Source organism: Phaethon lepturus, unplaced genomic scaffold, assembly GCF_000687285.1.
Source record: "Phaethon lepturus isolate BGI_N335 unplaced genomic scaffold, ASM68728v1 scaffold13346, whole genome shotgun sequence".
NCBI classification, from domain to species: Eukaryota; Metazoa; Chordata; class Aves; order Phaethontiformes; family Phaethontidae; genus Phaethon; species Phaethon lepturus.
The window spans coordinates 3,390-30,276 of NW_010547016.1; the positions used below are offsets into that span (position 1 = coordinate 3,390).

Below are 26,887 nucleotides of genomic sequence, written 5' to 3' on the forward strand. Positions count from 1 at the left end.
TTTTATAAGGTTCTTATATGTCCTTTTTTGGCTTTTCTACTTTGGAGATGGCTGCTGCTACTTTTGACTTACAATAACCGTGATAAAATCAAACTCCCTGTTTCTCACAGGTGACATTATGTGTGTGACTGAGGGTCAGATTTAACACAAAAGCCTATCATCAGCCTTGTTTAGAGGTAAATGGATAGCATCAGCTCTGTATATGCATGGTAGTTCTCCAATGAACTGGCCCAGAGCAAATGCCAGACTCTAGTACTTGTGATCTGTCTGGAAATAAGGAATTCTGCTTGCATTTAGGTTTAGTTTAAAGTGCTGTTTTCAAGTGGCTGGGAAATGAACTGCGATAAGCATAAAGACGTGCTTCGAGTTGTCAGTTCGCTCTGAAATGAATTGTAACAGTCCAGGCAGTGCTGTATAGACAATTTATGCACAATTTAAGATAGAAGCATTTTAGCCTAGGAACTAAAGAAACCTTATCATTTTATATGAAAGCTGCTAATTTCAGACTGTATCAAATGAATCTTAATTGGATGGATGTCATTAAGCAGGTGGTCACTACTGCCAATATTCCTCTTGTGTTTTTGTTTGTCCTCTGATTGGAAATGAAGAAAGATTTCTGTACCTGACTTTTCCCACTTGAGATTCTTGGTGACATGACTTCTTACTGGAGCTGAGAGGCAGTCACTCTGGATTTTTTGAAAATGAGTGACCGTAAGAACCAAATTCCACTAGAGAGAGAGAAAGGATAGTAATTGATTACTTCAGGGGAAGTTGCCTTTGTTGAGTGAGAAGTGTAAAATTAATCCTGGGACAGTTGTTTTACCATGCATGCTACTTCTTTGGAGGTTTTAATTGGCTGACGCCTACACAGCATCTGGAAATTTCAATGCATCTGAAACATTTCCTCCTTAGGAAACAGTCCACAACCTGTGGTTTAGTCCTTTACCCACAGGGCTTGCTTAGTGTGAGATAGAGATGAAAGATGCACTGTCAAGACTGCTTTCTGTGTACCTTGCCTCAGCTAGGGATGTGGATTCTAGGCTGCTCAGGTTCATCTTCCAATTTGATGGTGGCACCTTCTGCCAAGCTTAAGTCAGGCTTGTGCCACTTCAGCTGAAGGAATTTTTCCATCAGGTCAGCTCCCACGTTGAAGACCAGAGCCAGCCAGGCCAAGCCAAAAACAATCCAAATCGCAGTGAGGCTCCTGTACACTGGGATATAATGCTTGTTGGGGTTTGTGCCTGAAAAATCCAAGAAATTTTGCATATTAATCTTGTCAGCTTTGGTCTGCCAGACGACGTACATACACATATACCCTCTCCACCCCCTGCAAAAGTGTATGTTTGACAGGTTTGTGTGATCTATGAGCATTCTTTTTTTTTTTTGTCCTTTTTCTTTTTGTCTTCCAGCTGTCAGGTTAAGCTTAGTACAGTTGGCATCAAATCTCTGAAGCCAAGGCTATATAATAAAAATAGCCATGTCTAATGTTAATCAGGGATGCACAAAATTGAGTGTTCCTAGCCACCAACAAAAAATCATTTTGAAACCCAATGTTGAATCCATATTAGCCATATTTTACTCAAAAGACACACACCGATCTTAGAAAATGTAGAAAGATACGGCTTACCACCTCAATGATACAGTGATTGCTTTTTGTAGGGTGATATACCTCAGTAATCAGGATTCAAAATCTCCTGTAGAATATTGTATGAGAAATGCAGCCATTTTAAGTAAGTGGGAATCTTATTCCCCAGTTTGATATTTCCACAGCATGGGCAACTGGTGCAGCTGATACAGGCACAGGACAGCACCGCAGCCGTCCATTTAGTCTCTGTCATCCAGATCATGAAACTCCACAGTGCCCAGATTCAGCATGGGATGGGTTTTTATCTCCTTTTGGGACATAGGTATGACCTCTAGGAGAGGAGAGCTACTACTCGTAAAGTAACAGACCCTAGTGTTTTTAACAAATACATACAACATATATAATCTGTTAAGAGCATTTGTTCAAATAAGTGAGTCAAAAAAAAAGCCTCTCATGTGTCTCTGCTGCTATTGTCTCAGCCTAGGTCTCTGAAGACTACGTAATCTCACTGGGTTTGTTTTCTTTCACAGGCGTCCTGGGGTTGTCAGTAATATTCTCCTTGCTGTAAGTACTGATCATTTCATATTTTACATGATTTCTTACTGAGAATGGTAGGCACTTGCTAAATCACTGTTCAAAGTCTTAAAACTGACAAAGAGATTTCATTTATATTCCACCTGTCATTCATAGATCACATTTGTACCAGCCTGGACATAGTCATGAATGGGTGTTCAGTGGCATATGTGAAATAAGTTTAGTGACTCTCAGCTTAGCTGCGAAGAGAAAAATGCCGACATCATATAATACATTAGCTCATTATTACCAGTTTGGCTCAGCTCACTCTTGTACCAGATTTATAGTGGAATGGATATCTATGCCCTCTGTGTTTAGCTATATAGTAGAGTAACTAATTTCAACACAGCCCAATCCATTTCACCTTCTTTATTACCTACTACATAGTCCCCAAATCCAATGGTGCTCAGGGTGATGAAGGTGAAGTAAAAGCCTTCTCCGTAGCTCCAGCCTTCTACATAACTGAAGACCAATGGTGGGAACACTAAAAAAAGTAAGGTCCCAGTGGTCAGGAAGACAGCCACTGCCAGTGTTTGAACCACCTGAAAGATACAAGGAAGATGGCAGCTAAACAGCACTGAGCAGTTGTCAAGTGGAAATTGCTGGGTCTGTTTTGCTCTTGAATCACAAACCCACTCCAGCTGTGATCAATGTCCAAAAAAAGGAAGGATAAACCAACGCCTCCATGCACTGCAGGCTGACGTTGCCGTTTACCTTTCACATAGATATTGTACCTAATCATGAATCCAAAAAATCTCAAAATTAGAAAAAAAAGGAGGACTTTTTAAAAGCTTTTTTCAATGAGTTTTTAAGTACGCTCAAGTCATATTTTAAAACTTATTATGGCAAACAAAGGAACGAAATACGTTACAATTTCAGTTGAAGTGGAGATGCTCTTATAATCAATTGGCTCCTGCCTCTGAGGAAAAGCACCAAGTATTGCATAACTCGTGATACAAAGATTGGCAAGAACAAATTAGGGTTCTCTTCACTTATGACTGCTTCCAAAGATTTATAAAGTGGCTTGCAAGAGCTCAGCCAAAGATATTGGCTGAAATTTAAGTGAAGTCAGTTCGCCTGCTTTTATTTTAAACTTAGAAGCATTCAGAGCAGAACTGTTTTTTGTCAGTGCAGGGCAGATCTGTGTCCCTCAGTACAAAAGTCTGCCTTCTGGGAGGTATTAAGGGTAGATAAGTTACAGCATATGTGGCCGCAATAGATAGGTGCACAAAATGGTCAGTGTATGGGTCATGACAGGGGATTTTAGGATTGAGGATCGGGAACTCATGGATTTCCAGGGAACACACTCTGGTGAACTTTTGACTAGTGATGTGTGGGTTGATGCAAACTCATTGCAATTGTTTAAAAATGCCCTCAAGGGCATTCAAACCAGAGTATGATTTTCTATGCATGTGCCTATTTTGACTGGATGAAAAGCCAAACCACTATTAATAAAGTGGAAGGTCCAGGTATTATGTTTTTCTTTCTGTCTCTGTATCATCTCACATATAAAATAGCCCACTGAGCTTGAGAAACTTGGCGTCAGCCTACTGGGTGACTTTGACAAATCACTTCTAAATTATGTACCATGTCTCTCCAGCTGTATAATAATACTTACCTCATTTGCAAAGCACTTTGAGAATTACTGGCCGACATGTTATAGTTGATATCTGTTCTCATTTAGTTCATTCCAGATGTGTGATAGCATTTAAATAGATAATAAAGTTTGCATAAAACTTTAAACTGTAGTGCACAATATTACTTGTTACCCTGGCTTTCATGAACTTTCTGGTACAAACCTATAACGTAGGTGACTGTAAGTCAGGAATGAAGAAGAACTGATTGTAATTAGTTTCCCAAAGCATGATCAAGTTGTGTTTAAAAGCAGATGAACCAACTTCCTGGAAAAGATTTTTCAGAGTGAACAAGCCAATACAGCTCCAAAGCTTTGTCTGATCACAGGAGTGCTGCCAGAAATGAAGTGTTAAGGCAGGAGTAAAGAGAAAAAAATAAAAAGATCACATCCCTGAGGTGATATTAGAAATCTCAGGAAAGATGCAGCTATGCTAGCGTACAAATCCTTCTGGTGATAGAGCTGTATGTGTTCGGGGAACAGGCATAGGTTATGCAGCTAAAGAACTTCTTGCTCATATAAACCAAGTCTGCATTTGACAGTACCTTTATAGCTTTACCAGAAGGTATTTCTAGTGTAGGTAAAGAATGTAATGACTCATAGATTTCACAAAGGAAAAAGAGAAAAAAACTTCTGCGAGAACTCTGAAATGTTTCAACATGTCTAACATATCTAATCTCCCTCCCTCTAACTAAAGGGTCAATTCATTGAACGATTACTCAGAAACATGCACTAACTTTGTTATAAATGACCTTAATGTATTTCCTATTATCAGTGCTTCCCTTATTCCAGTACATCTGGACTAGTTCAATGACTCACCAATCAGCTACAACTAAGGAGAAGGAGTATTTATTTACATTTCAAGAAAAGAAAAGGAAGGAAGTGCTAAATTACTGGCACAGTCAGGGAAGGTAATTCAAGCCAGATTAGCAGGCCAATAAAAATAAGTTGTCTTTGCAAAGTGTAGAGCTAGATCCTGGATAGATGCTAGCATAGGCTAGATAATAAGAGCTTGATTCAGAAATGTGTGTATGTGCATATATTCTGCTAAGGTCACCAGAGCTTAAGGACCCTGCTCAAAATCGAGGCCATGCTTGCTTAATAGTTTTGCTGAGTCAAGTTTTAAAAGGGCAAATCCAGAGTCCCTCAAGCAAAAGCAAATTGCTTTAAGGGTATCATAGATAAATAAAGTGTATCAATTTTCTGATATAGAGGGCCGCATAATTGCTGTGGTTCAGAAAAATGTAGGCACATACAAGGAAACCCAATCTAGCAGCAGCAGTATCTACCTGAGAAGAGAACTTTAATTAGTTTTACAATAGTGGAAATAAATGATAGCTTGACACTGTACCTGGGCACGGCCTGGCTTTTGCACCCATTTTTCCAGGGTAATCAGATGAGCATTGAGGCCTTTCCCCAACTGATTAAGGAAGGCCAGGTTGAGTGGCACTCCGAATAAGGCATAGAACACACAGAAGATCTGCCCTGCCACTGTGCTGGGGGACAGGTTACCATAACCTGGGAAAAAAAGAAGAAAACAGCTACATTAAAAGGCTTTACGTGCAGGCTGCAGGCCATCATGGAAAGTTCCTAGGCTTGGAAGCTCAATGACGTTAAGCTTCAGGAACCTGGGGACCTATGATTTTCTGCAATTAAATCTGCCTACAAATTGCTGTAGCTTATGACAGAGCCCTGTGCATTCACTATTACTAACAGAAAATTTAACATGAAAAACGTTACTCTTAGAGAGTATTGTAATTTTCTATAGGTCTCTGATTTTGTCGTGAATGCAACTGAGTGCTTCAAAGCAACCTCAAGATGTGCTGTGCATGTACAAAATGATATTGCATGTACCAACTAGGCACTCAGCTTTTTTTGCAGGTGTAATATGCTGGATACACAAGAATAACAGGTATAATTGGAAACCAACAGAAAACCATAACCCACAGTAGTCAAGATTGTCTTGCAGGTGTACTCTGTCCACCAATTGCACATTTCTGGGGGCTTTACAGGACAGCTGGAGGAAACCCCAATTTATAAGGAAAGAGAGTACCTCACCTATAGTTGTGACAACAGTTCCTGCAAAAAAGAAGGAGTTGCTGAAGTCCCAGTTACTGGGATTTGTAGAGTTTCCTGCTGGGTTGACCCCTTTTTCCCATGCTTTCATGAGGACCTGAGGCAGAAGAGGTCAAAGGAGCAAAGATGAGCAACCCATTAGACCAAATCAGGAAGAATGTCAGAAAAAAAGAGCGCAGTAAATATTGCTTTCCATCTTGAGCAAGCAGAGCAATAAACAGTGTAGATAACAGGGTAGAGTGTGACTAAATGGCCTTGTGCTGACATGGCAGAACTTGGAAATAGAGCTGGCCAGGAACTTGAACCCTTGTCACCGGAGAACTGGCCATTGAAGTAGGATAGGTTCCATAACTAGTTGAAGGCTAAGGGGAAGGAAGTGGAGGGAGTCCCCAAAGTGATCAAAGGGGGAAAAGAAAGTGAAGTTATGCCATAAAAAATAAAATCAGTTCCTCTTCTGTCCTTCCTTAGCCTAGACATCTCATTCTAGTTTCTAATTTGGGCATGTGTAAATATATGGTCATGTCTGTGGGGACGGGCAGGGGGAATGTGCTCGTTTCTGTTTCCTCCATTAAGTACTAGTGAGGGTGAATTACTATTTTTGGCTATGACTTCCCAATAATTTTCAGTGAATATCAGGCTTCTCCTAGTCTGAATGATTAGCTAAGGAAATATTCTCTGCTATTCCAGATAGCTCTTACCAGATGACCAAAACTACTATGTGCAAAAGAAATGCTGTTCCTATTTACGCATCAAGTATCTTGTTAGCTGCCTTAGTGAAGATTGTGTTCCTTTGCTCTCAATGAGGATTTCTCTGAAGGAGACTTGTTACCCTCTGCTCAGTGGCTGGGGTTTCAAGAATCCCCTGGTTTGTTACATACCAATTTTGAGGTCCAGGTCACAGCCTTCATCATTTTGCCAAATGCCTGAAGGAGTTACTTGTTCATCTCCTCTAGAGACTTTTGTATGATGCAAGACATGAGCAGGATTCAAGAGCAACCCCAGCTTTAGCTGGTTCCAGGAGTATGACACCAAAGAAGATATTCTGTCTTGATTCAAATGTTGACCACTGCCAGAAGGATTATTTATCTAATGAACATACCCACTACAAGGTATCTGATTTTGCCTACATTCTGCAATATTAGCTGATCTGTGCTGGTGGATTGAGTATCCTGTTTAATAGCTAATATTATTCCTTCAGTAAAAAATCTTACAGCATTGGTCAAGTCCATCAGATAGGGCTGCTAGGCATCATCACATATGATCTCATGATTGAAGTGACAGCAGAGTTTCTTTTCAATATGACAAAGAACTTTACATTATCCATTAAAAGCCTGTTCTTAGAATGGGAAGAATTTGACACGTCAAAATATCTAGAGTTTCCTATTTTATTTGCTGGTTAGAAGGAACACACAGAAGCTACTGAGGTGTGAGTCTTTTGAAGTGTCTAAAACAATCACACGTTTAATTCATCCCTGTAAGGAACACTTGTCAGTTCTATCCATTTCAACGCACAAGAGATCAGAGGAGCTACATTCACATCATGAAAGCCACCATGGAAGTGTAAGGCAACACTGAATGTTGAACATTTCAGTTATAGTCTGACAAAGCCAGATTTCTTGATATTATAGCTGCTTTTAAATACAACCTCATGAAAGAAATGGCATCCTGGTGCCCAGGAGAATCATTCCTAAACAAACAGGTTTATCTGGGACAGCTATAATGGCTCCTAGCTCCTTTCCACCTACACCTCAGGTAACAGTTATAGCTGGACTGAGAACAGAGCAGCTGGTGAATGGTTGGTGAACAATAGCTGTTGCTTTTGGGAGCAGAAGTAGCCAGTAAAAGCAGTGTGCTATAATTTACAGTAAGAGTATGAAGCCTACATGAAGCTATAGTAGGATGTGGAGATAACAAAAGCAGCTTGCTGTTTCTGCTCCTATCTCCCTCCCAATGCACATTGCAGCCACTTGTGGTCATATCAGTTCCTTTGGGGCTGAAAAAGTATGGACATAATCAAAACTGGGATTTAAAAAAGGTACCTCCTCACTCAGTGAAACTGCTTCTTAATTATGCTGTCAGAATGGCATAATTTCCTAACCAAAATGTGTTTACCAGAGACGCATGAGATCGCAGAGTTTGGATTTGCTCTTTCTCAAAGCTCCAGGTTGTTCAGCTTAGGAGCTACAGCTCAGGGTCACCTCTCAGCTAGACAGTTTTATCCAAGCAGAACCAATGCCGTTTATGAACATGGAATGGTAAGAATTTGCTTTATGCACAACCAAGTCAAAAGTGAATGAACTATAAGTGGTAACTCTATTATTAGTGATAATGGATATGCAAAAAGAAACCCTAGGTCGATTCTCAGATTCCAGGATTTAGGTTTAAAGAACTGGCAATAACACAAGACACTTTACACTTGTCAGCTGAGCAGACTGAATCTAGTGGCTGTGTCTCACCACAGCATGAATACTGTCACTTTTCAGACTGGAACTTCTGACATGATGAACAGGTTTCCTTAACCATATAGTTAAAAAGTACAGATAGATGATTGCTTTATTTGCATTAGTTTTAGAGATTTAATATGGAAAGACTTCTATTCCCTACTATTAGTAAGAGCTGGTCAAATTTCTTAAGAGGTCTTATAAATGACAGGTGAGTCAGAGGGCACCTACGCTTACATTTATCTTGAGGAGTATCAAGTTTAAGTACTCTGAAACTTGGTGCATTGTAGATGATAATCTAGTGCCCTCAGCCGGTTTTGTATGGAATAGTTTACAAGTGAAAAGTATCTAATTTCACTTTTCTACTTCTAAGTAGAATAAAAATTCAGCAGAGACACAGCAACATGTGATTCTCTGAGTGGCCCAGGAGTGCTAAGGAAGCTCCACTGGAGTCAGAGAGAGGAGAATCTGGATATCTGTGAACCTTCCCTAGGGTTTCTAGGGTTCGGGAGGTTTAACTAAACCTTTCAATCCTATGACATATCCCAATTTGATTTAGAATGAGAATCAGGGTTTTTTTCCCCCTACCATAATTATCACAGAGCTAAGGGAAAAACAGACAACATCACCAACTGGTGAAGCTGAAAAAAAAAAACCACAGACATGTTTTTAGACATGTAAGTTCTTGAAAACTGTGGTCATTTTCTGGCCAATGCCAAATGTTCCACAATAATTCTATCACTGTGTTAGTAATCAGAACATTGTCCTTGTAGACAGAGGTTCAGGAGCCTTCTTCTCCCTTTCTGATTTGAATTTTACTGTTTGCTTAAACCTATTTACAGAATCTGGGCTTTTTGTTGATCAAAACTTTGCCTTTGTGGAAGTCCTCTGACTCAGTGCAAACTTGCAGCATGTTTAGAGTTTCTATCAGGTTTAATGACATGGCAGAAAGAGTTCAAACCATTTAGGCACACAACTCTGCGACTGGATGAATTCTGAGTATGAAGTGATAGTTCAAGGATTTCTGTCAAGTTCTTGCAATAAGAGAATGAGAGGACTTGTCTATAATAATACAAAGAAAGGTTTTGTAATTTATCTCCAGCCTGTTTTGAGAAGTAGCTTAAAATGTAATTGAAGACGTCCTTAATTCACAACCCATACTGAACAAGAGCCCTTTATCTTTATTACTATACATGATAGATAACACAGCTCATGAGGGTTGACGTTATCTTTTCTTCAGAGGCCTGGAAGTGGAGGACTGCCTTCAAAAGCAGTGGACAATTTCTGGTAGAAAAGAAGGGCAGAAGTTGCACATGTTTTGAAGGGCAGCCTACTTCTTGTAGGTTTGATTCTTGCTTTTTGTCCCCATGCATAATACCCATGTAATAATTAATGAAGGAGCTGAAAACCATGAAGCTGAAATTATTGCAAGGTAGCATAAAGGTGCATCAGCAGATTTGTGTATTTTGAGAGTTCATGACTGGGAAAAGAAAGAAGTGCAAAAGATCAAGATAAAGAGGTACATGGGTGGGCTTGAGAAACCTCTGCCTTTCTCTTGTACAGTTAGTCCTTTAATGTCATGGACAGCAGATCAATTTATGACATGCTTGGCCAAAACAGTATAATTTCTTCTAACCAAAATAATACTTGAGTCAAAATAATGGAAGCCTGTTCCTCTTACCTGTACAAACTGCTCCAGGGCTTGCCTGTCCAAGCATGTGTAGTTCTGCAGGAACTTGAGCTTCTCCAGCTGGAACTGGTCCCAAAAGTGGGTCTCTGCCTGCTTCTCCAGCAGCTGGAACACCATAGCACCCAGGAGGAGGTAAAAGAGATACCCCAGTACCAGCAGTGGAGTCAAGCTGATCTGCCGGCTGTGTATGGTGAGGAAGGGCATGCTGCTGCTCTGCTGCTTCCAGCCCCTAATCAGTACTTGCTAGGTTACTGTTCCGAGACGTGTGCTACCCAGGACACTCAGGAATCACACACCCATGTTCCCAGTTACTGCCCTGGAGCTTTTTTTAACAGAACATAGGGGTATCAGAGGTATACAAAATGAGACTAATGGCAAATTTTATCGTTCCACATCTTTCCTCTATCCAAAATAAGGGGAGAGCATTTATGGCTTAATAAGAATGTGAATCATAGTGCTTTTCTCCTATTAACACAACTTTTATCCAAAGATCTCAATCAAATGAATGAAGCCTGACACAAGCCCTCTGAGACCGGTATTGTTTTCCAGTCTGGGAAGCTGAAGCAAAACTGTGGTTGAATGACTTACCCAGGGTCATACAAATATAGAGTCACGAATAGACTCTTAAAGTCTTGACAAGTAAAGCCTTACTCTAAACACTAGACTTCTGTACAAGAAAACGCTATAAACTCTCTAATTACAGCAGGATCCCCAGAACAAAGAAGAATATGGAGCTGAATAAATGGAAAAGTCAATACCTGCCGTCTGTACCATACAAACATTGCTGGCACCAGTGAAAGCAACATGATGAAGCTCATAAACATCCTGAATTCAGCCTGTTGCAAGACAGACCTTCTCTTTCTTTTCTGACCCTAATAAGATCAGTCCCCTCACTGCCTGGCCTGCTTCTCCTGAATTCTGTCAGATGACTCCACCCTTTAGTCCATAGAGTTAGAGAATGAACCACTCATGCCTGCGGCTTTCAGTCTCCTTACTGCTCTTTTAATCCAAATGCATAAGGGGGAAGGAGGTCTTAAGGTTAATCATTAGCTAAAAAAGTATCAGAGGTTCACTCATGGGAGCCTTAATGAATATCACGCACTGGAAATGAGCTGGGCTTGCATATTTTTCTGTAGGAAGAGTTTTATGGCTAGTGTCATCTATGGCACACTGCTTCTGAAAGAAAACACACAGAGCAAGAAGGCCATGTGGCTAGGGCAGCAATTTTGTTATTAAACTCCCTTCCCATTAAAGTGTTTGGGATACAGATTTTGCTTAGTATTCAGATTGTTTTTCACCTACCTTCAAACAAAAGGTAGTGCTCAAAGACTGAAAAAACAGTTTCATTCATATCCATATCTAGGCAAACTTGCCACTTGAACTGTGCTCCTAGCCGAGAGCCAGTCATCTCCATCCAGAAAAGGATGACTGTCTGGCAGCAGAAGGCAACTCGCCACAGAAGTGAAAGTATTGTGGAGAACTCCCAGAAGAACATCATGGACTTTGCCCGCGACTACTCTGTTACTGTGACTGGGGGACAGAAAGGTATCAGTAGAAAAGGGCAACATGTAAGGACTCAGAGCCTTGGTGCTGTGGCGTTTCTTCTCAGCTGAAGTGAAACATTTGGGAGGTAGAAGCTATAGTGGTGTTGACATTACCGAGGACTGCAATAACATTATGAAGCAAACTGATCTGAACCAACAGAGATGTCCAACTTACTTATCACTGATGGAAGGCCTTCTCTTGGCCTCTGTTAAGAATGACAATTACTTTCAGAGTATCTAGAAACTTCTCTCTTGTGTCTGATTTCCATAACTAAAAGGCACAGCTTGTTGTTCCATACCTTGTGAAATGTTACAGGTAGACAAGCCTGGGATGTTGCACAAATGCCTGTTAAGCTAGCAGGGCTGTCTGGCGAGAGATCCAGATGTTTGTCGTGTTGTAGTTTATAGGACCTATGTCTACGAGTCCAAGAGAATGCTAACCTACTGGTTTTCTGGAATGGTTGCAAACACATATGGATAGCTGCGCTGAGACAAATTCCACAGTTTAAATAGGTTTCACAATTAAAGGTATGAAACCATTAATTAAGTTATAATAAACAAATACAGCACTAAACCTGTGTCATGTCCCCTTCTGTTCTGTTCAGTTCAGTTCAGTTCAGTTCAGTTCAGTTCAGTTCAACAAAACATTCCAGCTGCCAAACTTGGCAGTCTAAATTATCATGCCTTAAGAAAAAACGTCTGCTTAGGCTTACTTTCAGGATCTTAATTTTCTGAGGGTTTGGCAAATTGAGTCGCTAAAATTGTGAAGGTGTGTTTACTTCTATACTTATAATATTCCTACTTAAAGTACTTCAACATTAAAGGTGTATTCTATTTGGTTGGCCAAGTGAGATGATTTCTAATCAACTTTCAGAGGAGGTGTTATCATCTTTACCATGACTATTATTTGAAAAACATTTAAAAAAAAGGGAAAAAAATCAATTAATGGGTAATATAACAAGCAGCTGGAAAGAACTTCAAGAGACACATGGAGTATGTGATAAGATGTATGCTGAGGCTGTCGTAGAAAGCAGTGTTTCTGCAGAAAGATGCAAAAAATTAAAAAATCAATTGTATGTGCACAAGAAACTGCAGAGTAAATATACAGTTAGAGATGAACCACTTAATAGCTGAATGACCTTACAGATAAGTGCAAGGGAAAAATCATGAAGCACATGTTTAGGAAACTACTTTCACCAACATGCACAGTTCCATACAGGCGAGCAGAGTAGTGTGCTCTGAAAATGTGAAAGACAACAGTCTGTAAGTAGCTGATGCTGCCACATTTACTCCCATGGAAAAGCTTCATATATATGTACCTATAGATTTCAAGTTAAAGAAATCATCAATATACCCCCTAGTGTCAGGTTGCAACATAGAAATAAAACAAAACAAGATTCTGTGCAGTAGCTCAGAAGTTATGTCTTGCTACAGGAAAAAAGAAACTCAAATATATACAACTGGAAGAAAAGTGAAGACTTATGATTTCTGAGCGAGTTCTGAATTTGGAAGAGGGAACTCAGCATGGCTTACCACAGTGGAAATGAAATTTGGCTTCCAGGTAAAAAGGAATAATGTACAATATGCTGAAATAACAATACTAGCAGATCCCTTTTGATGATGGGATGACAAAACAGACTGGCTAATCTAACTTCTCTTGTTGGTCTTTTAATGTTCTTCTGATTAAAAAAATAAACAAAACCTGAATTCTCAAACATCAGAAATAAAGAATGCTGAAAGCAAAAACTTCTTGAGAGTAGCTGAACTTGGAAGTTGACTGTTACTCAGAAGTCCTGTTGTTCCAGTGCTCCCTGCCAATGTTAAACACAAGAATGCATTTGGTTTCAAAGTTAAGGAATGAATTCCTACAAAACATATTTTGAATCCAGACCTGAACATGACCTCCTTGATTACTCCTTCACCTATCATATCTTTGTCCCTCAATGTTGTTGTAATATGTGACTGATCCAGTAGGATTTGGCTTTTCCCAGAGAAAATCTGAGACGTTCTGGAAAGGACAGAGACCAAAATGACATCCTGGTCTACAGTCAAGACAATGAATCACTTTACATGTATCACCTGGAGCAAATCAAAGGATTCAGGGTTCTCCAATTGCTTCAGCTATTATTGTTACAGTCCCTAACAATTCCTAAACATGGACAGATGCTAAACAAAAGATAGGCCAAAAATAACTGACATGGTTTCCTCACTCTCTATTTCAAAAGCCAGAAAAAATACCATTGTGATCAGTAGGAGTATAATTTACATAGACACAAATAAGCTGTTTCTAAAATAAGTAATTAAATGCTTGAAAGATACCTTGGCTTATCCTGTCATCCTCAAACTTCTGAAGAAAAGTGCATTTTTTGGACTAGTTTTTCTGGAAGAAATGTCTGTACAGAACTACATGACAAACCGGATGCAAAGATCCAGGGACCCATTCTTCCACAGGGTATGCATTTCAGCCTGAAAAATTTGTACATGGCAATACTGAATTGTTTTGAATTTGCTTTGGTCCTTTAATGACATTTACACCTTTCCTTCAGAGAATAGTTAAGGAAATTATTTAGAACCATGTGAAATACAAATAACAGTAACATCGCATTTCTTCAGGCACGACACTGCCATCTGGAAATTTTCTACTTCTGATTTTGTTCTCGCTCCAAATTTAACCCAATATTTTTGACTTCCTGATTTACACTTACATAGGTCAAAACATGAAGCATTTTCAGATAAAAGTTATAAAAAGTTCCAAGATTTAAACAGTATTTTTCTCAGACAGATTCCATGAAAAAAAAGTTTCCTTTAATTCTGTAGTTATTGTATTAGAAGTAGACCTTGTTTTTTCTGCTCTTTATCTGTATAAATTCATTTGTGTAAACCCACCGTTGGCCCACAAATACAAGTATTTGTTTAGTTCACTGTTTGTGTCAAATGAAGCACCTCAGCTGCCCAAAAAAATGAACAGAAGATAATTTCTAGAAAATCTCAGGTGTGGCCCCTGAGATTTCCCTCAAGGGAAAGGGATATACAAGTCTTAGTCAGAAGTCTTCAATTTTTTTGTCATGGTGTCAAATCAAGACATGGATAGTAAATATTATAAATATCTAGTTTTACATTGCTTGCTTTACTGGTGAGGTTTCAAAGCAAACATCAAATGTTGCAAGAAGTGAAACAAAAAATATTAGAAAAAGATAATTTAACATTGATTTAAACAACAATAAAAGTGATTCCAATTAAATCATCTAAAACAGAAGTTTGATTGTTGTGATTATTAAAAATGGACTTTGAAAAGACAAAAAAATTCTGTAAAAAGATATCAAACATGCTATACGTAACTAGGCATTTTCATCTTGTTGGCATCCATATTCACCAGCTGGATATTTGGTACAGGCAAAATTTACAAGATCTTAACATTTTATTACATTGAAGTGTTCTCAGTTTATATACTGACATAAAACACTTGCATCCTGAGATTGATTAAACCAGGTAAGAACAATAAAATCTTTTGCTGGGAAGATATTACAATATATACTTACACTGTTACATGTGTGAACCTCATTATTCTGCTTCAAAGCCTCTTTCATAAAAAACACAGGAGCAAAAAAGGGAGATTGAGTTAGGCATGTCCATCTTCCAAGCAACAGAAACTCAACAGAAGGTTATGTCATTTTCTCCTTGGAGCTCTCTGGAAAGCTGTAGTGGCCAGGAAGTGATGAAAGTGGAGACAAATGCCCAAGCCAAAAGCTGGTGAGCTCAAGGGTTTCACTAGTGTGATTCCAGACTGCGTATATATCCCTGGCAGATTCAGCATAAATGAGAACAGACCCTTTGGCCTTTATTGTAAGTCTGGGTCATATCCTGACCCTCCCAGAAGCTACGTTGCTGTAGGAGACCAGTGGATGTCTATGTACTCCTGTGATAACTATATAGAAGGACTGGAAATATCTGTATGCTGTCTAGCACTATAGAGGTACTTCCCCAAGAAATCTGCACAAACAAGATATTTGGATTTATCCTGGTTGGAGATAATAAATAAATTGTATTTACCATATAAACATTTAACCAACCAGCAGCTAGATATCATGGTGAATAGACAGGAGTCATATATGCATGAGAATCTCTATGCTTAACAATACTGTTTCACAGGTGGTTTAGGCAGGAGTCAAGACCATTACAAATGTGCGCCACTGATTGTTTCTTCAGTGTAGTAAATGCTTGTCTTATTTCAAATTACTCTAGAAGTTATATGAAGATAGATTATTAAAACAAGTAACTTTGTTCATCTTTGGCCAGCCAAACTTTCTTGAAGAAATAAATGTTTTCATGAAGACAAAAAGAAGAGGAAACCCAGTAGCCTTCCAACACCAGTGAGAAGGTCATCAAGAAGATGGAGCCAGGCTTTTGACAGTGCGGCTTGTGAGAGGAAGAGAGACAATGGGCATTAACTGAAAAATAAAAAGTTCAGACTGGACATAAGGAAAAACTTTTTCATGATGAGGGCAGTCAAACATCATAACAGACTGCTTAGAAAGGTCATGCAGTCTCCATCCTTGGAGGTTTTCAAGGCCAGACTGAATAAAGCTGTCAGCAGCCTAGTTTGATCTCACAGCCGATGCTGTTTTGAGTAAGAGGTGTCATTAAAGACCTTCTGAGGTCCTTTCCAACCTAAATTTGCCTATGAACTCAAGAGGCAACCTTTGAAGAGTGGAGGCGGTTTTAAAAAAAAAAAAGTTTATGCTTTACTTCTTGCACTTTTGTCCAAGCTCTTCTTATGTGTTTGGTATAATCTTCATCTCAGACCATTCTGCAAATCAGGTATTACTTTGCCGATAGTAATTGATTTTCACACCAATTTTACAACATTGTAAAAAAAGGCTAGAGAATTTTGAAACAGGACAGCAAGCAATCTCTTCTCTCTCTAAGTTAGATGTGTGGCAAACTCAGAACAAAACACTGAATACGTCATCATCAAGTAGCAGTGTCACATAGATCATACCAGGATAGCACTGAGATTCTTATCTTAACCAGTTACTGAAAGCTATTGGAAATGCTTCAACGTCAAAAGAAATGAGCTGTTGTACTAGTAATTCTCTTTTGGCCACCTTCAAATAAATCCACCATAATGGGGATTTTACTGAAAACTGAAAAAGACAGTTGCTTTGCCCAGAAATGTTTGGAACCTCTGGTTCTTCTCCAGTTAGTTGGGTTGGATGGAGACAGGATGATGGCCCTGCTCTCCTCAACAAAGCTGTATAAACATTAATTTGGTTATATTTAATAGAATGTTTATATATAACAGAGTAAGAAGAAGAAAAATAAAGACAGACAGATAAAGATTCTGGCAGACAAAGGTAATTTTAATATAATTTCCAAAAAAGCAAACATACAAAAGGGGAAAGACCTGTGGATTTTCCCACCTCTGACCAAACCCTTTCTCTTTCCAAAGCAACAATATAGCTGACTTTTATCTCAACTTGCACATCCGAAATTCTACGTAAAGCTTACCAATTTACATGGTAGCTGTGCTGATTTTTACAGAAAATCCAAATGCAGAAAAAACATAACTTTAATATTTCTTAATTGATTGTTTCTTAGTTGTTAATTTGATAAACATATATCTTCTGTAGTTTTGAACATACCAATTCGCCATGTACTTCTGACTAATTATGAATTTGCCAAAGAATGAAGTATCAACAACTTAAGGAAATACAGATCCTTGAGATTGATATGTGACTTTTGCCAATATATTGCTGTATTTTTATGTGAACAACCCAAATCCTTCCAAATGCATGACTATAAGCTTATCAATAGCATGAAAAATAATTGCTTCAATCTGGAACTATGTATATCTCAGAGAAATAGACTGTATTTTGCATTGCATAGTTCAAATTGGTTTAGTCTGATGTGTAAAATAAGTTCTTGCATAACTGGATATCATGCAATAAAGTAGTAGAGAGTCAACAGTGAACTGACGTATATAATTGCATTTAAATTTTCACATCTCATTTGTGTTTTACAACCATTTACCCTATTTTACTTTATCAAGTGTCATTGTTTATTCTGAAACCTGTATATCCTTCAAGGGTGTGTATTTTGCACAACATTTAATGTATTCAAATGAAAAAAAAAGTTGGGAAATTTTGAACTCTAGTATTACTTTCTAATAAAAATTTATTAGAAACTTGTATTAACTACAATGCAATCTCAGTATTCTAATCATGTGATATGAAAACTACTATTTCTGGGGAAGAAAATAAAAATCAGCAAAAGGTCTCAAATGAAATTTTATAGACTTTTGTAACCCAATTAACTACTATTTTTGCACAAGCATCTCTGGCTGCCAACTAGATGTAATTAATAAAGCCTTATGCAAATCCATGCAAACAAAACTACCATCAGTAATAATAAGTGTTCTCCAGATTAAAGATGTAGACAAGCATTAATATATTAGATAATTTTAACATTTGGAAAACATACAACAAATTCTCAATAAACAAACATATTTAGCACATTCTTGATTGGATGTTTTAGTTTTGCTTAATCTTAATGCAAGCTGAAGATACTGAGTGCAAATATTCAAAAATTATTTGCCGGAGAAATGGATTTTGCTGTCAAAGAAAAATCATTTCTATATCTTTACCAATTAAAACTGTACATCTAAAGTAGTTATGCATACCTGTTTCTAAACAGAAGAGAAGAGCAAAGCAAAGAATAAAAGTCTTTAACTAAAAGGAAACAGTGGACTGCAACACGAATTTCATTTGTTCCCCAAGCCTGAAAGGACATAAAGAATAGATTAGACTATATTTCAGGTTGTGTTGCCATTTTAAAATGAACTTCAGAAACACAAAACGAAAGAGAGGAAAAAAAAATCTTTTCATTTAAAACTTTTAAGACAAAAAAAACATTAATCTGCTCTTCTGCATTTTCATTTCTCTACTTTGAGACTGAACAAGACAAGAAAAGCATATTTGCAGAGTAGCCCCTTTGTCAAAGGCTTCCCAGTGTAGTTATTACAATGCTTTAACAATCCCAGCAAGCCCCTCTGAATGTACCTGCTTTAATTCATTGCTGTTTAGAAAGCAAATGGCAACGACCTACAAACCCTGAGGTAATCTTCTCTGAGACCTCTCATTCCCACCCATGCATTACTGTCACTAAGGATATTGAGCATTCCCATGCTTTCTGTTTATGAAACTTATTTTCCACTCTGTTGGCTTCTGCACACATTTATCCTTTTTTTTTTTTTCCCAGCTAATGTAAAGTGAAGCCCTCAGTTTGCTTCTAAGATACTGATATAACAGCTTGAAAGGGTCAGGATCAATAAAGGAAAGAGCAGTAAGTGTGTTGACATTTTTTAGGCCTAGCAGACTTAGGTTTGGCTGAACCTATGCTTTTTTGTGTTGTTTCCTGCAGGGCGCTCTGTGTGTAAAAATCATGCAGGGAGTGAATACATTTGCATGCAAATGCAGAAATGCTCATTGGAACATCTCAGTTGAAGAGAGTTTGGGAAGGAGACAACAGAGCACTGAGCTGGGACTCAGCATGTGTAGCTTCTATATGAAGCTGTCCGACTCAGCTTAGTGGCTCTGGGCAAATAATTTATCTGGTTTATCTTGTATATGTTTGAAATTTATTGAGGAAAAGTTCTGTGTCAGACTAATAACACATAACTTTTTTCCCCAAAGTATTCAGTCAGAATACATTCCCTTTTTCTTCTACTCTTCCTCTGCTTAACTCTATCAAGTCCCCATCCCCACCCTCAAAAAGAAAACCTTCCAGTTGTCCTTTGCTTTGGGTGCAATTGTTATCAGAAGATCCTTATAGCCAATGATGTACAAACACTACGGCAGTTACTGTGCTTCTCATCTCCTTTTAGTAAGAGTGAAGTGATGTGCTCACAGGAAAAGGGAACACATAAGACTATGAGATATATGGGAATAGGGGAGTCTCTCAGCCCATTTTCTTCTCCCATTAGAAAGGCTACCACTGCACCTCATAAATGTCCTCAGGTTTCACTACGGTGCTGAAGCATAAAGTACTTCTTTAGCAGTGCTAGTCAATAGATTTTACCCTTTTCCATATTGCTAAATTAGAATTTACAAACATTTTTTGATCAATGGTTCCTGCTCTCAGTGGCTCGATCCTTCAATCTGGGAGGTTTTCCCTTTCCTCACAAGCAGTCAAGGAGGAAAAAACTTCTTTTATCTGCCACGTTGACTCCAAATCCTTCTTCAGAACTTGCTGCTGAGCTGTCTCTTTACATACGACAGATCAGGTCCCTACATGTTTGTAATATGCAGGTCATACTTATGAAGTCTCTTTACTTTTTGTTCCCCTGCCTATGCTCAGTGATTGGTTGAGCTGTCCAGCCCTGCACTGCCAGGGTGACCAGAGTAAGTACTGTGTAAATCCCGCTCCATTCATTTTTGGCTACCTAGAGCAGCATGTAGCCCATCTTGTCTAACTGAAGTTCAGAACAGTTTTAGAATTGTTGACTGTCCTCTGTTCTGCAGCAATACCTTTCATAACTTGGGGCCTAATAGTTGTCAATGTTGACAATGCTTAGTCCCTTCTGAAACTGATGGATGATGCTAGATAATAGCCGGTGGCTGAAGAGGCATTTGAGACATTCCTGATATGGTATGATTTAGGAAATGATCACAGGACATGATGTGCTCTTGTTGTTAGATTACTGTACTTCACAAAATGAGACAGATCTGGACCTTCTAAATGCCTGAAATGTTTGTTGTAAGAAAGACATTTCTCTCTAACCTTCTTCTGGTGAGGTGCCTATAAATTCAACTTGATTTCATTTGCAGAAGAAACCTGACAACAGCTTTTCTAAATAAACACAAAAGGGATCCCAAAGCCTAAGTGTGTTAAGTGTTTGCTTTGGATGAGCGTAGGGAGGCTGTTCTTCCAGCCACCGTGTGTTTACCTGACAGTTTTCTGATAAGCAGTGTGATACCAAAGCCCCACTTTGTGACAGTGCTAACACCATCTGTCAGGTGCTGATAGCTTGCTGAATAATGCTGTCATCAGCACTCAAGTGCTGATGGAAAGTTATTGCTTCAGTAACCACTACCACTTTCATCTTCTGTCTAATTGGATGCTGCCACTAAAAACTATTATTCCAGAAAAAAAAAAAAAAAAAAAAAAAAAGCACGGGTCATTTTTCTTTGTCATGAAGAATTACTTCTAGGCTACCTTATAATGCCATTGTTGTGTATTTAGTGCTTTCTGCTTCCTGCCAATTTTACTTATCTACACTGTAAAGTAAATTTTATTGCCTACCTATGATTGCTTTCAGTACCTGATTGGGTAACAAATACCCATAGAAAGTTTCACTATACCTTGATATAGTGAAATACCTGTTAATGGCATACTCTGCCAGACACAGTAGGTCAGTCTGCCTCATGAGGTAGGGTACAGTGCAATCATTTGCGTAATCTTTATTTGGTGTCAATTGTTACCGTTAAATTTGTACCAGCTGAGAACCAGGCCAGATAGTTTAAAGAAAATGTATACAGAAAATTTTGGAAGTATTTTAATCATCAAGAAACCACATTCAAATGCATTTACTTAAGTGTACTGTGCAGGCTGTACAGACATGCATGTCCCAGAAAGTTCACTGATGGTGGCTGAGAAAAACAGACAGCCTTCATAGTTTTACGCTGCAGTATCGAGCTACTAAAATAAATACATGCAAAGAACCTCAAGTGTTTAGAACGGCTGAGAACATAATGTAATATAACTCAAGCCAGAATCAGTTCTCACTTGCGTCAGTATAAATGCGGATTAGAGCTATTTTGGCTTTAAAATGCTATACTGGAGATTTTGGTTTGGCTTTCTAGTTTTTGGCAGGATTTACCTTTCTTTTGCAGGATGTTCTGTCTTGCTTTAATGAAAGCTAGGATGTCAGCATCAGCCTGGCTGTCTCCAGTCAGAGGAATAGATGAACTTGGTGGGGTCCTGAAATAAGAAAGTAGACTTGTGGACCCAACTAAGACAGCTATATTTCTATTCCATTATCTCCTCTCTTCTTTCAGCATGGAAGACTTCGTTGTCCAGATACATTTTTAGGCATGGCGCACTTCAGAGGAGAACCAAGCTCAAGACTTCTTAATGCTGTTATGTAGACTCTTCAGATTAGCTAGTATCCTTTTAGTTTAGTAGAGCTACATGCTTATCAGTTATAAAACCTCTCACAAAGGGTTAAAAATATGGTATTGCTGAGTCAAAGACTTACTGTCAAGCGGAAAAGCCTAATATAATGAGTGTACCAAAGAAATGATGGATGTGCCCATCCATCTTTTATAGACCCCTCATAGAAACACATATTATGAAATACAGGTATTTTGTGTGCCCTGTATAATAACAATGTGCACTTCAGAATAAACTATATACAAGTCTACTGCATTATAATTGCAGTTTCCTTGGGAACTATTTAATCCAAATAGCTCTGCTTAAGTGTGTAGCAAGAGGAAACATTAAAAATAATCTTCAGAGGGTCAGACAGACAAATAGTAGTAGTTTTTCCTTACACAGAGAAAGGAGACAGATATTTGCAATTTCTTTCTAGTGTGACATTTCTTCAAATGGGAGTGGTAAATCAGAGAAAAAGCTATTTTCTATTTTCAAAGTTGTTAAAGAATGATAAAATGCTCTTTTGCACCCTTTCTAATAAATTTGTCAGTAAAAACATTTCTGTAAGAGCTACTAAGACAGTTTCAGTAAGTTACACCAGTACTATAAGTTATGTGTGTGTTTGCTTCAGGAAAAAATGCTGCTCTTTATTTGAACAGCTCAACAGTATTTTTGCCTACTGTCAGGGAATTAAGTTTTCATACATACCTAGAAGTAAACAATCACATGACATTCCTGATGTTTACTGACAGGGGCATCTCCCTTGTGCTGCCGAACCTCCAATCCCAGCTGACATCTTGTATCTATGCAGTTGAACTGTGACTTCTGCTTTTGACAGACCCTCCAGTGGTATGTAGTACCAGGTGATGTACTCCAGGTACTCCAGTACTGGAGTACTCCAGTACTCCAGGTGATGTAGTACAATGAAGCTACTCTAATTAGCTAAGAATTTGGCCCTGTGTCTTTAGCCTTAAGCACTAATGATAGAATGAGAAATACAGTGATAAAAATTACAATATGGAAGGACAAGTGGAACTAAAGGGAGAAACGTGGTTTTTTTTTTCCATATCCAACCTTTTGTAATTACAGTTATTTCCACTGTTCCTTATCTGGCTATTGCAGTAGAACATAGTTGTGCCTGACATAAAATAGAAGTCTGACATCTTTGTCTTTGTGCTACTAATTAAGTCTTCAGTTGCTGAATTAGTGAACCAAAATAGAAAAAATTCCAGAAACGACAGAATCACAGAATGGTAGGGGTTGGAAGGGACCTCTGAAGATCATCTGGTCCAACCCCCCTGCCAAGGCAGGATCACCCAGGGCAGGTTGCACAGGAATGCGTCCAGTCGGGTTTTGAAGGTCTCCAGAGAAGGAGACTCCACAACCTCTCTTGGGCAGCCTGTGCCAGTGCTCTGTCACCCTCACAGTAAAGAAGTTTTTCCTCATGTTGAGGTGGAACTTCCTGTGCTGCAGTTCGTGCCCATTGCCCCTTGTCCTGTCACTGGGCACTACTGAAAAGAGACTGGCTCCATCCTCCTGACAGCCACCCTTCAGATATTTATAGACATCGATAAGGTCCCCTCTCAGCCTTCTCTTCTCCAGACTAAACAGCCCAGGTCTCTCAGCCTTTCCTCATATGAGAGATGTTCCAGTCCCATGACAATGAACTTAATAAAATACCTCTGTTTATGTAATTTACAAGGTGATCTCAGAATACCCGTAAAGCACTATACTCTTACTGATTTTCATTTGATTAGCAACAATATAAAAAATTAAAGCTAAAATTCCATTTTAGCTTCTCTTTTTCTTCTGTTTCTCTTAAACACAAATGCAATTTAAAACACTAGGTTTGGGGGGATGAAATTTTCCATGATTTTTTGCTGTTCTAGAAATGGATGGTTTTGGAAAATGAAAGAAAAAAACGCTTGTGATTTGTTCTTTCTAATGCAGTAGGAAAAATAGTAACTTAACCATATTTTCCTAAGGGCCTTAATAGCCAGAACTGTTGAGCACAATAAGAATGTAACTTCTGAAGTATACTGGCTTGGCATGATGTTTTGGTGGGAGAAAAGAACATGGAAATGAGCACATTAGAAAAAGTAGAGACCCTGTAAAAAAACCCAAAAAACCAGTAGTTTCTGTTAACCCGCTAAGCTAATTTTCACAACGCAGTACCTCTTTTGAGAAAATATGACATGTAACCTTTGCCAAGCCTGACACACCCAGGCTGCTGGTGTCATTTCATTTTACTGGAATAATTAGTAGGAGGGAGACTCAAAATTTGTTAACAACAAAAAAACCCCAAAATTTGTTAAAACATCGCAGGAATTAAAATATCTCTATGTAGTTCCTGCATTCCGCAATACTTACACACTCTGATTTCTCTTCCATTCAAATGTTTTTATTTACTCTTTCAGAGTCCCTTTCTCTTGCTGAGAAGACAATCTCATGAGGATTCATAAGCCTCAGGCCAAAGAAGAAACGATCTCTTTAGTGCTGATAACGTAGCTACGTGGTGTAAAACTATGGGACAGCTTTGGTGGTGTTTTGGAAGTTGAAGGAAAATATGCAATTTCAGTTTTATTTTTGTTTTTCAAAGATACTGTTGTTAAAGAGACTGATAGAGGGCTACGTAGGCGTTATACTACTTACTGGTTTGCTTTTTCCTCTGAACAGCCTGGGTGTGCTTCTTACCTTGTTTTTGAAGTTGGGTTACTAGAAGTGATTGTACTGTTTTTCCCAGCTGGATCTTCATTAGGGCTGACCCTTGTGGTGTCTGAAAAACTGGAATGGGAGCAGAAATGAAGGAAAGCCCTTGTGGAGGGGATATTAATACATGCTGAGTAAATACAAATAAGCTGTTTTTCAAGAATTTTTTTGTCTATATAAAGCATTTGTTATTTACTGGAAGAGGATTTTCAGCTGAATCCATGTGATCAGGTTTATGTAGAGTATGTGGCTACAAAAGAATGACAAATAAGCTCTTAAAGATTATACTTTTAGCATTTGCCTTCTAAGCAGGTCTTGTAAAGCACTTTGATGTATCTGATGTACAGTTTGTAATGGTATATTTAGTTCCCAAACTGACTATTAGCCAAGTGAGGCCTTAGCTCATTTTCCATTCTTTAGTCAGGCAAAATTATTACTGAAATCAGTGGGAGACTGGATAAAAGCTCAGTGAGGACTTTGGGATGTGGCTTGTTGATGATAGCCAAATATATTGCAAACAGCTGTTATGCATTCCTGTCCCTGCAGATGTTATCATGGACTCTCTCCACTAGGAAGGCAAATTTCTGCCACGGGATGTCTAGGGACTGTCTCCTTTCCCCGGGGGTTGTGTGTGCTGCTGGATCCGGTGCCAATCTTGGAGAGAGTGGAAACATTGAATTACTCAGTTTTAGGTCTTTTCCAGTAGATGGCAGGATTGGCAAGTTCTTGCTTTTCTAACTCTGCAGTAGTTTGTTCATTGTTGGCTGATGAATTGATATTTCTGGCAGAGAACTTGAAAAAGGAAAGACATTTATTACTAAAATTTTACTGTATTACACTGTGCCAGGTTCAGTTTTGCAGAAAATATTGTGCCCTAGAGTATAAGTCATTTTCAAATGAACAGCTCCAGGTTTACTGAATGTTTCTCTTTAACTCCTCGAGTCCCATGCCATTCGCACCTGCCTAAATGGATTAAAATAACCTCAAGACTCAGCCTAATTCAACTAAAGCAATATTATATTTAATGTTGATAATATTCCATACTTTATTACACCTACATATTACAAGAGCTAGAAGGGTTGTGATGACGTTATTACCTACTATGTAGTTTAACAATATCTGGGAACTTCACATCCTAGTTCTGCTTCAGGATTTCCTGAACATTTTTTCCACTGATTTGGTAGTTATTAAAAATTAAGTGATTTAGGGGCTTAAATTCACTTTTCTAAAAGGAGTCTGTGTCTGTGCCCTGAGATACCTAGGCATCCAAGTCATAGTAACCATGGTTTAATAAATCACTACATATCAACTGAACCATAGCAACCGTCCATGACTGTGTTCTTAGCCTGCAACAAATGTAAGGTAATGTGACTTAACGTGGTCCTTTTTCATTGCTTTCTTTTCATTGATATAAGCTTCTTTGCTTTTCATTTGCCATGAACAGAAATGTATAATTGTATAAATACTGTGAGTCATTTCAGTTTTAAGCTGCAGTTATTTATATGTTTGAACTAATTTTTTCCATTGACTTTAAATGAAAATTATTCTCCAAAATTGTTAAATCCCCGTTTTAAACTGGACTTAGATCCAGATCTATTAAAAAACCTAGATACTACAGGTGTGGCAGGGTTTGACCTCTAGGGATCTGACTTTCAAGTGTATTCCTGGATCCGGGACAATATGCCAAAACTTGCCTTAGAGTGGTCTGGGAGAACTGGGCACCTGAGGAAGGTGATATTTAAAAAAAACACCTTAGACTGAGTGAGGTGATGCTCAGAATCAGGAAATTAACATTACTGTGCTCAGAGATGGACTCCTACCCTCTGTTTGTGGGATTACAGCCATTTTTGTCTGTGGGATGCAAACTCTTCTCCTGCAAGTTAAGGAAATTTATAAGGAAGCTTATAACTATTTTTTGTAAAGACTCAAAGTGCTGCTTCCATATAAGAGGTTAACAATTAGAGTACTAATTTAACAAATGAGTCCCTCAGCTTGGCAGAACTCAAATCCTTGTTATATATATTCCAGAGATTTTTCTAATCCCTAGGCTACATGCATGGCTTGTACGGGGATAATTTGCATCCTTCATACTGAAGGTCTGATAATATTTCTATGGCATTGCAAGATACATTGAATCATAATCACAAAATCATAGACTCATATAATAGTTTGGGTTGGAAGGGACGGTTAAAGCTCATCTAGTCCAACCCCCCTGCAATAAGCAGGAACATCTTCCACTAGATCAGGTTGCTCACAGCCCCATCCAACCTGACCTTTAATGTTTCCAGGGATGGGGCATCTACCACCTCTCTGGGAAACCTGTGCCAGTGTTTCACCACCCTCATTGTGAAACATTTCTTCCTTGTATCTAGTCTAAATCTACCCTCTTTCAGTTTAAAACCATTACCGGACAAAAGAGTGTAATTTTGCTGTGCAGTGGCTTATATGCTCAGATGGCTGGCTCATAGCCTGTTCTCAGAAGCC

At 38.5% G+C, this 26,887-nt stretch overlaps 2 protein-coding genes across 2 annotated transcripts in view; both read right to left on the reverse strand.

The window, feature by feature from the left end:
• Nucleotides 1–1,017: 1,017 nt before the first annotated feature.
• Nucleotides 1,018–10,202, reverse strand: KCNK16 (potassium channel, subfamily K, member 16). The gene is made up of 5 exons (XM_010289512.1): nt 9,990–10,202; nt 5,850–5,964; nt 5,143–5,309; nt 2,535–2,700; nt 1,018–1,241 (listed from the first exon to the last, which is right to left on the reverse strand). Exons 1-5 carry the CDS (start codon nt 10,200–10,202, stop codon nt 1,018–1,020), a joined length of 885 nt encoding a protein of 294 aa, XP_010287814.1.
• Nucleotides 10,203–21,000: 10,798 nt separating this feature from the next.
• The window catches only part of KIF6 (kinesin family member 6), a gene marked incomplete at its 5' end in the record, with an annotated part of 121,131 nt that continues 115,244 nt past the window's right edge, over nt 21,001–26,887 (reverse strand). The window contains 3 exons of the mRNA XM_010289513.1: nt 21,001–21,038; nt 21,420–21,520; nt 24,389–24,478. Coding sequence (XP_010287815.1) covers nt 21,001–21,038; nt 21,420–21,520; nt 24,389–24,478 — 229 coding nt within the window. The remainder of the gene's footprint in view (nt 21,039–21,419; nt 21,521–24,388; nt 24,479–26,887) is intronic.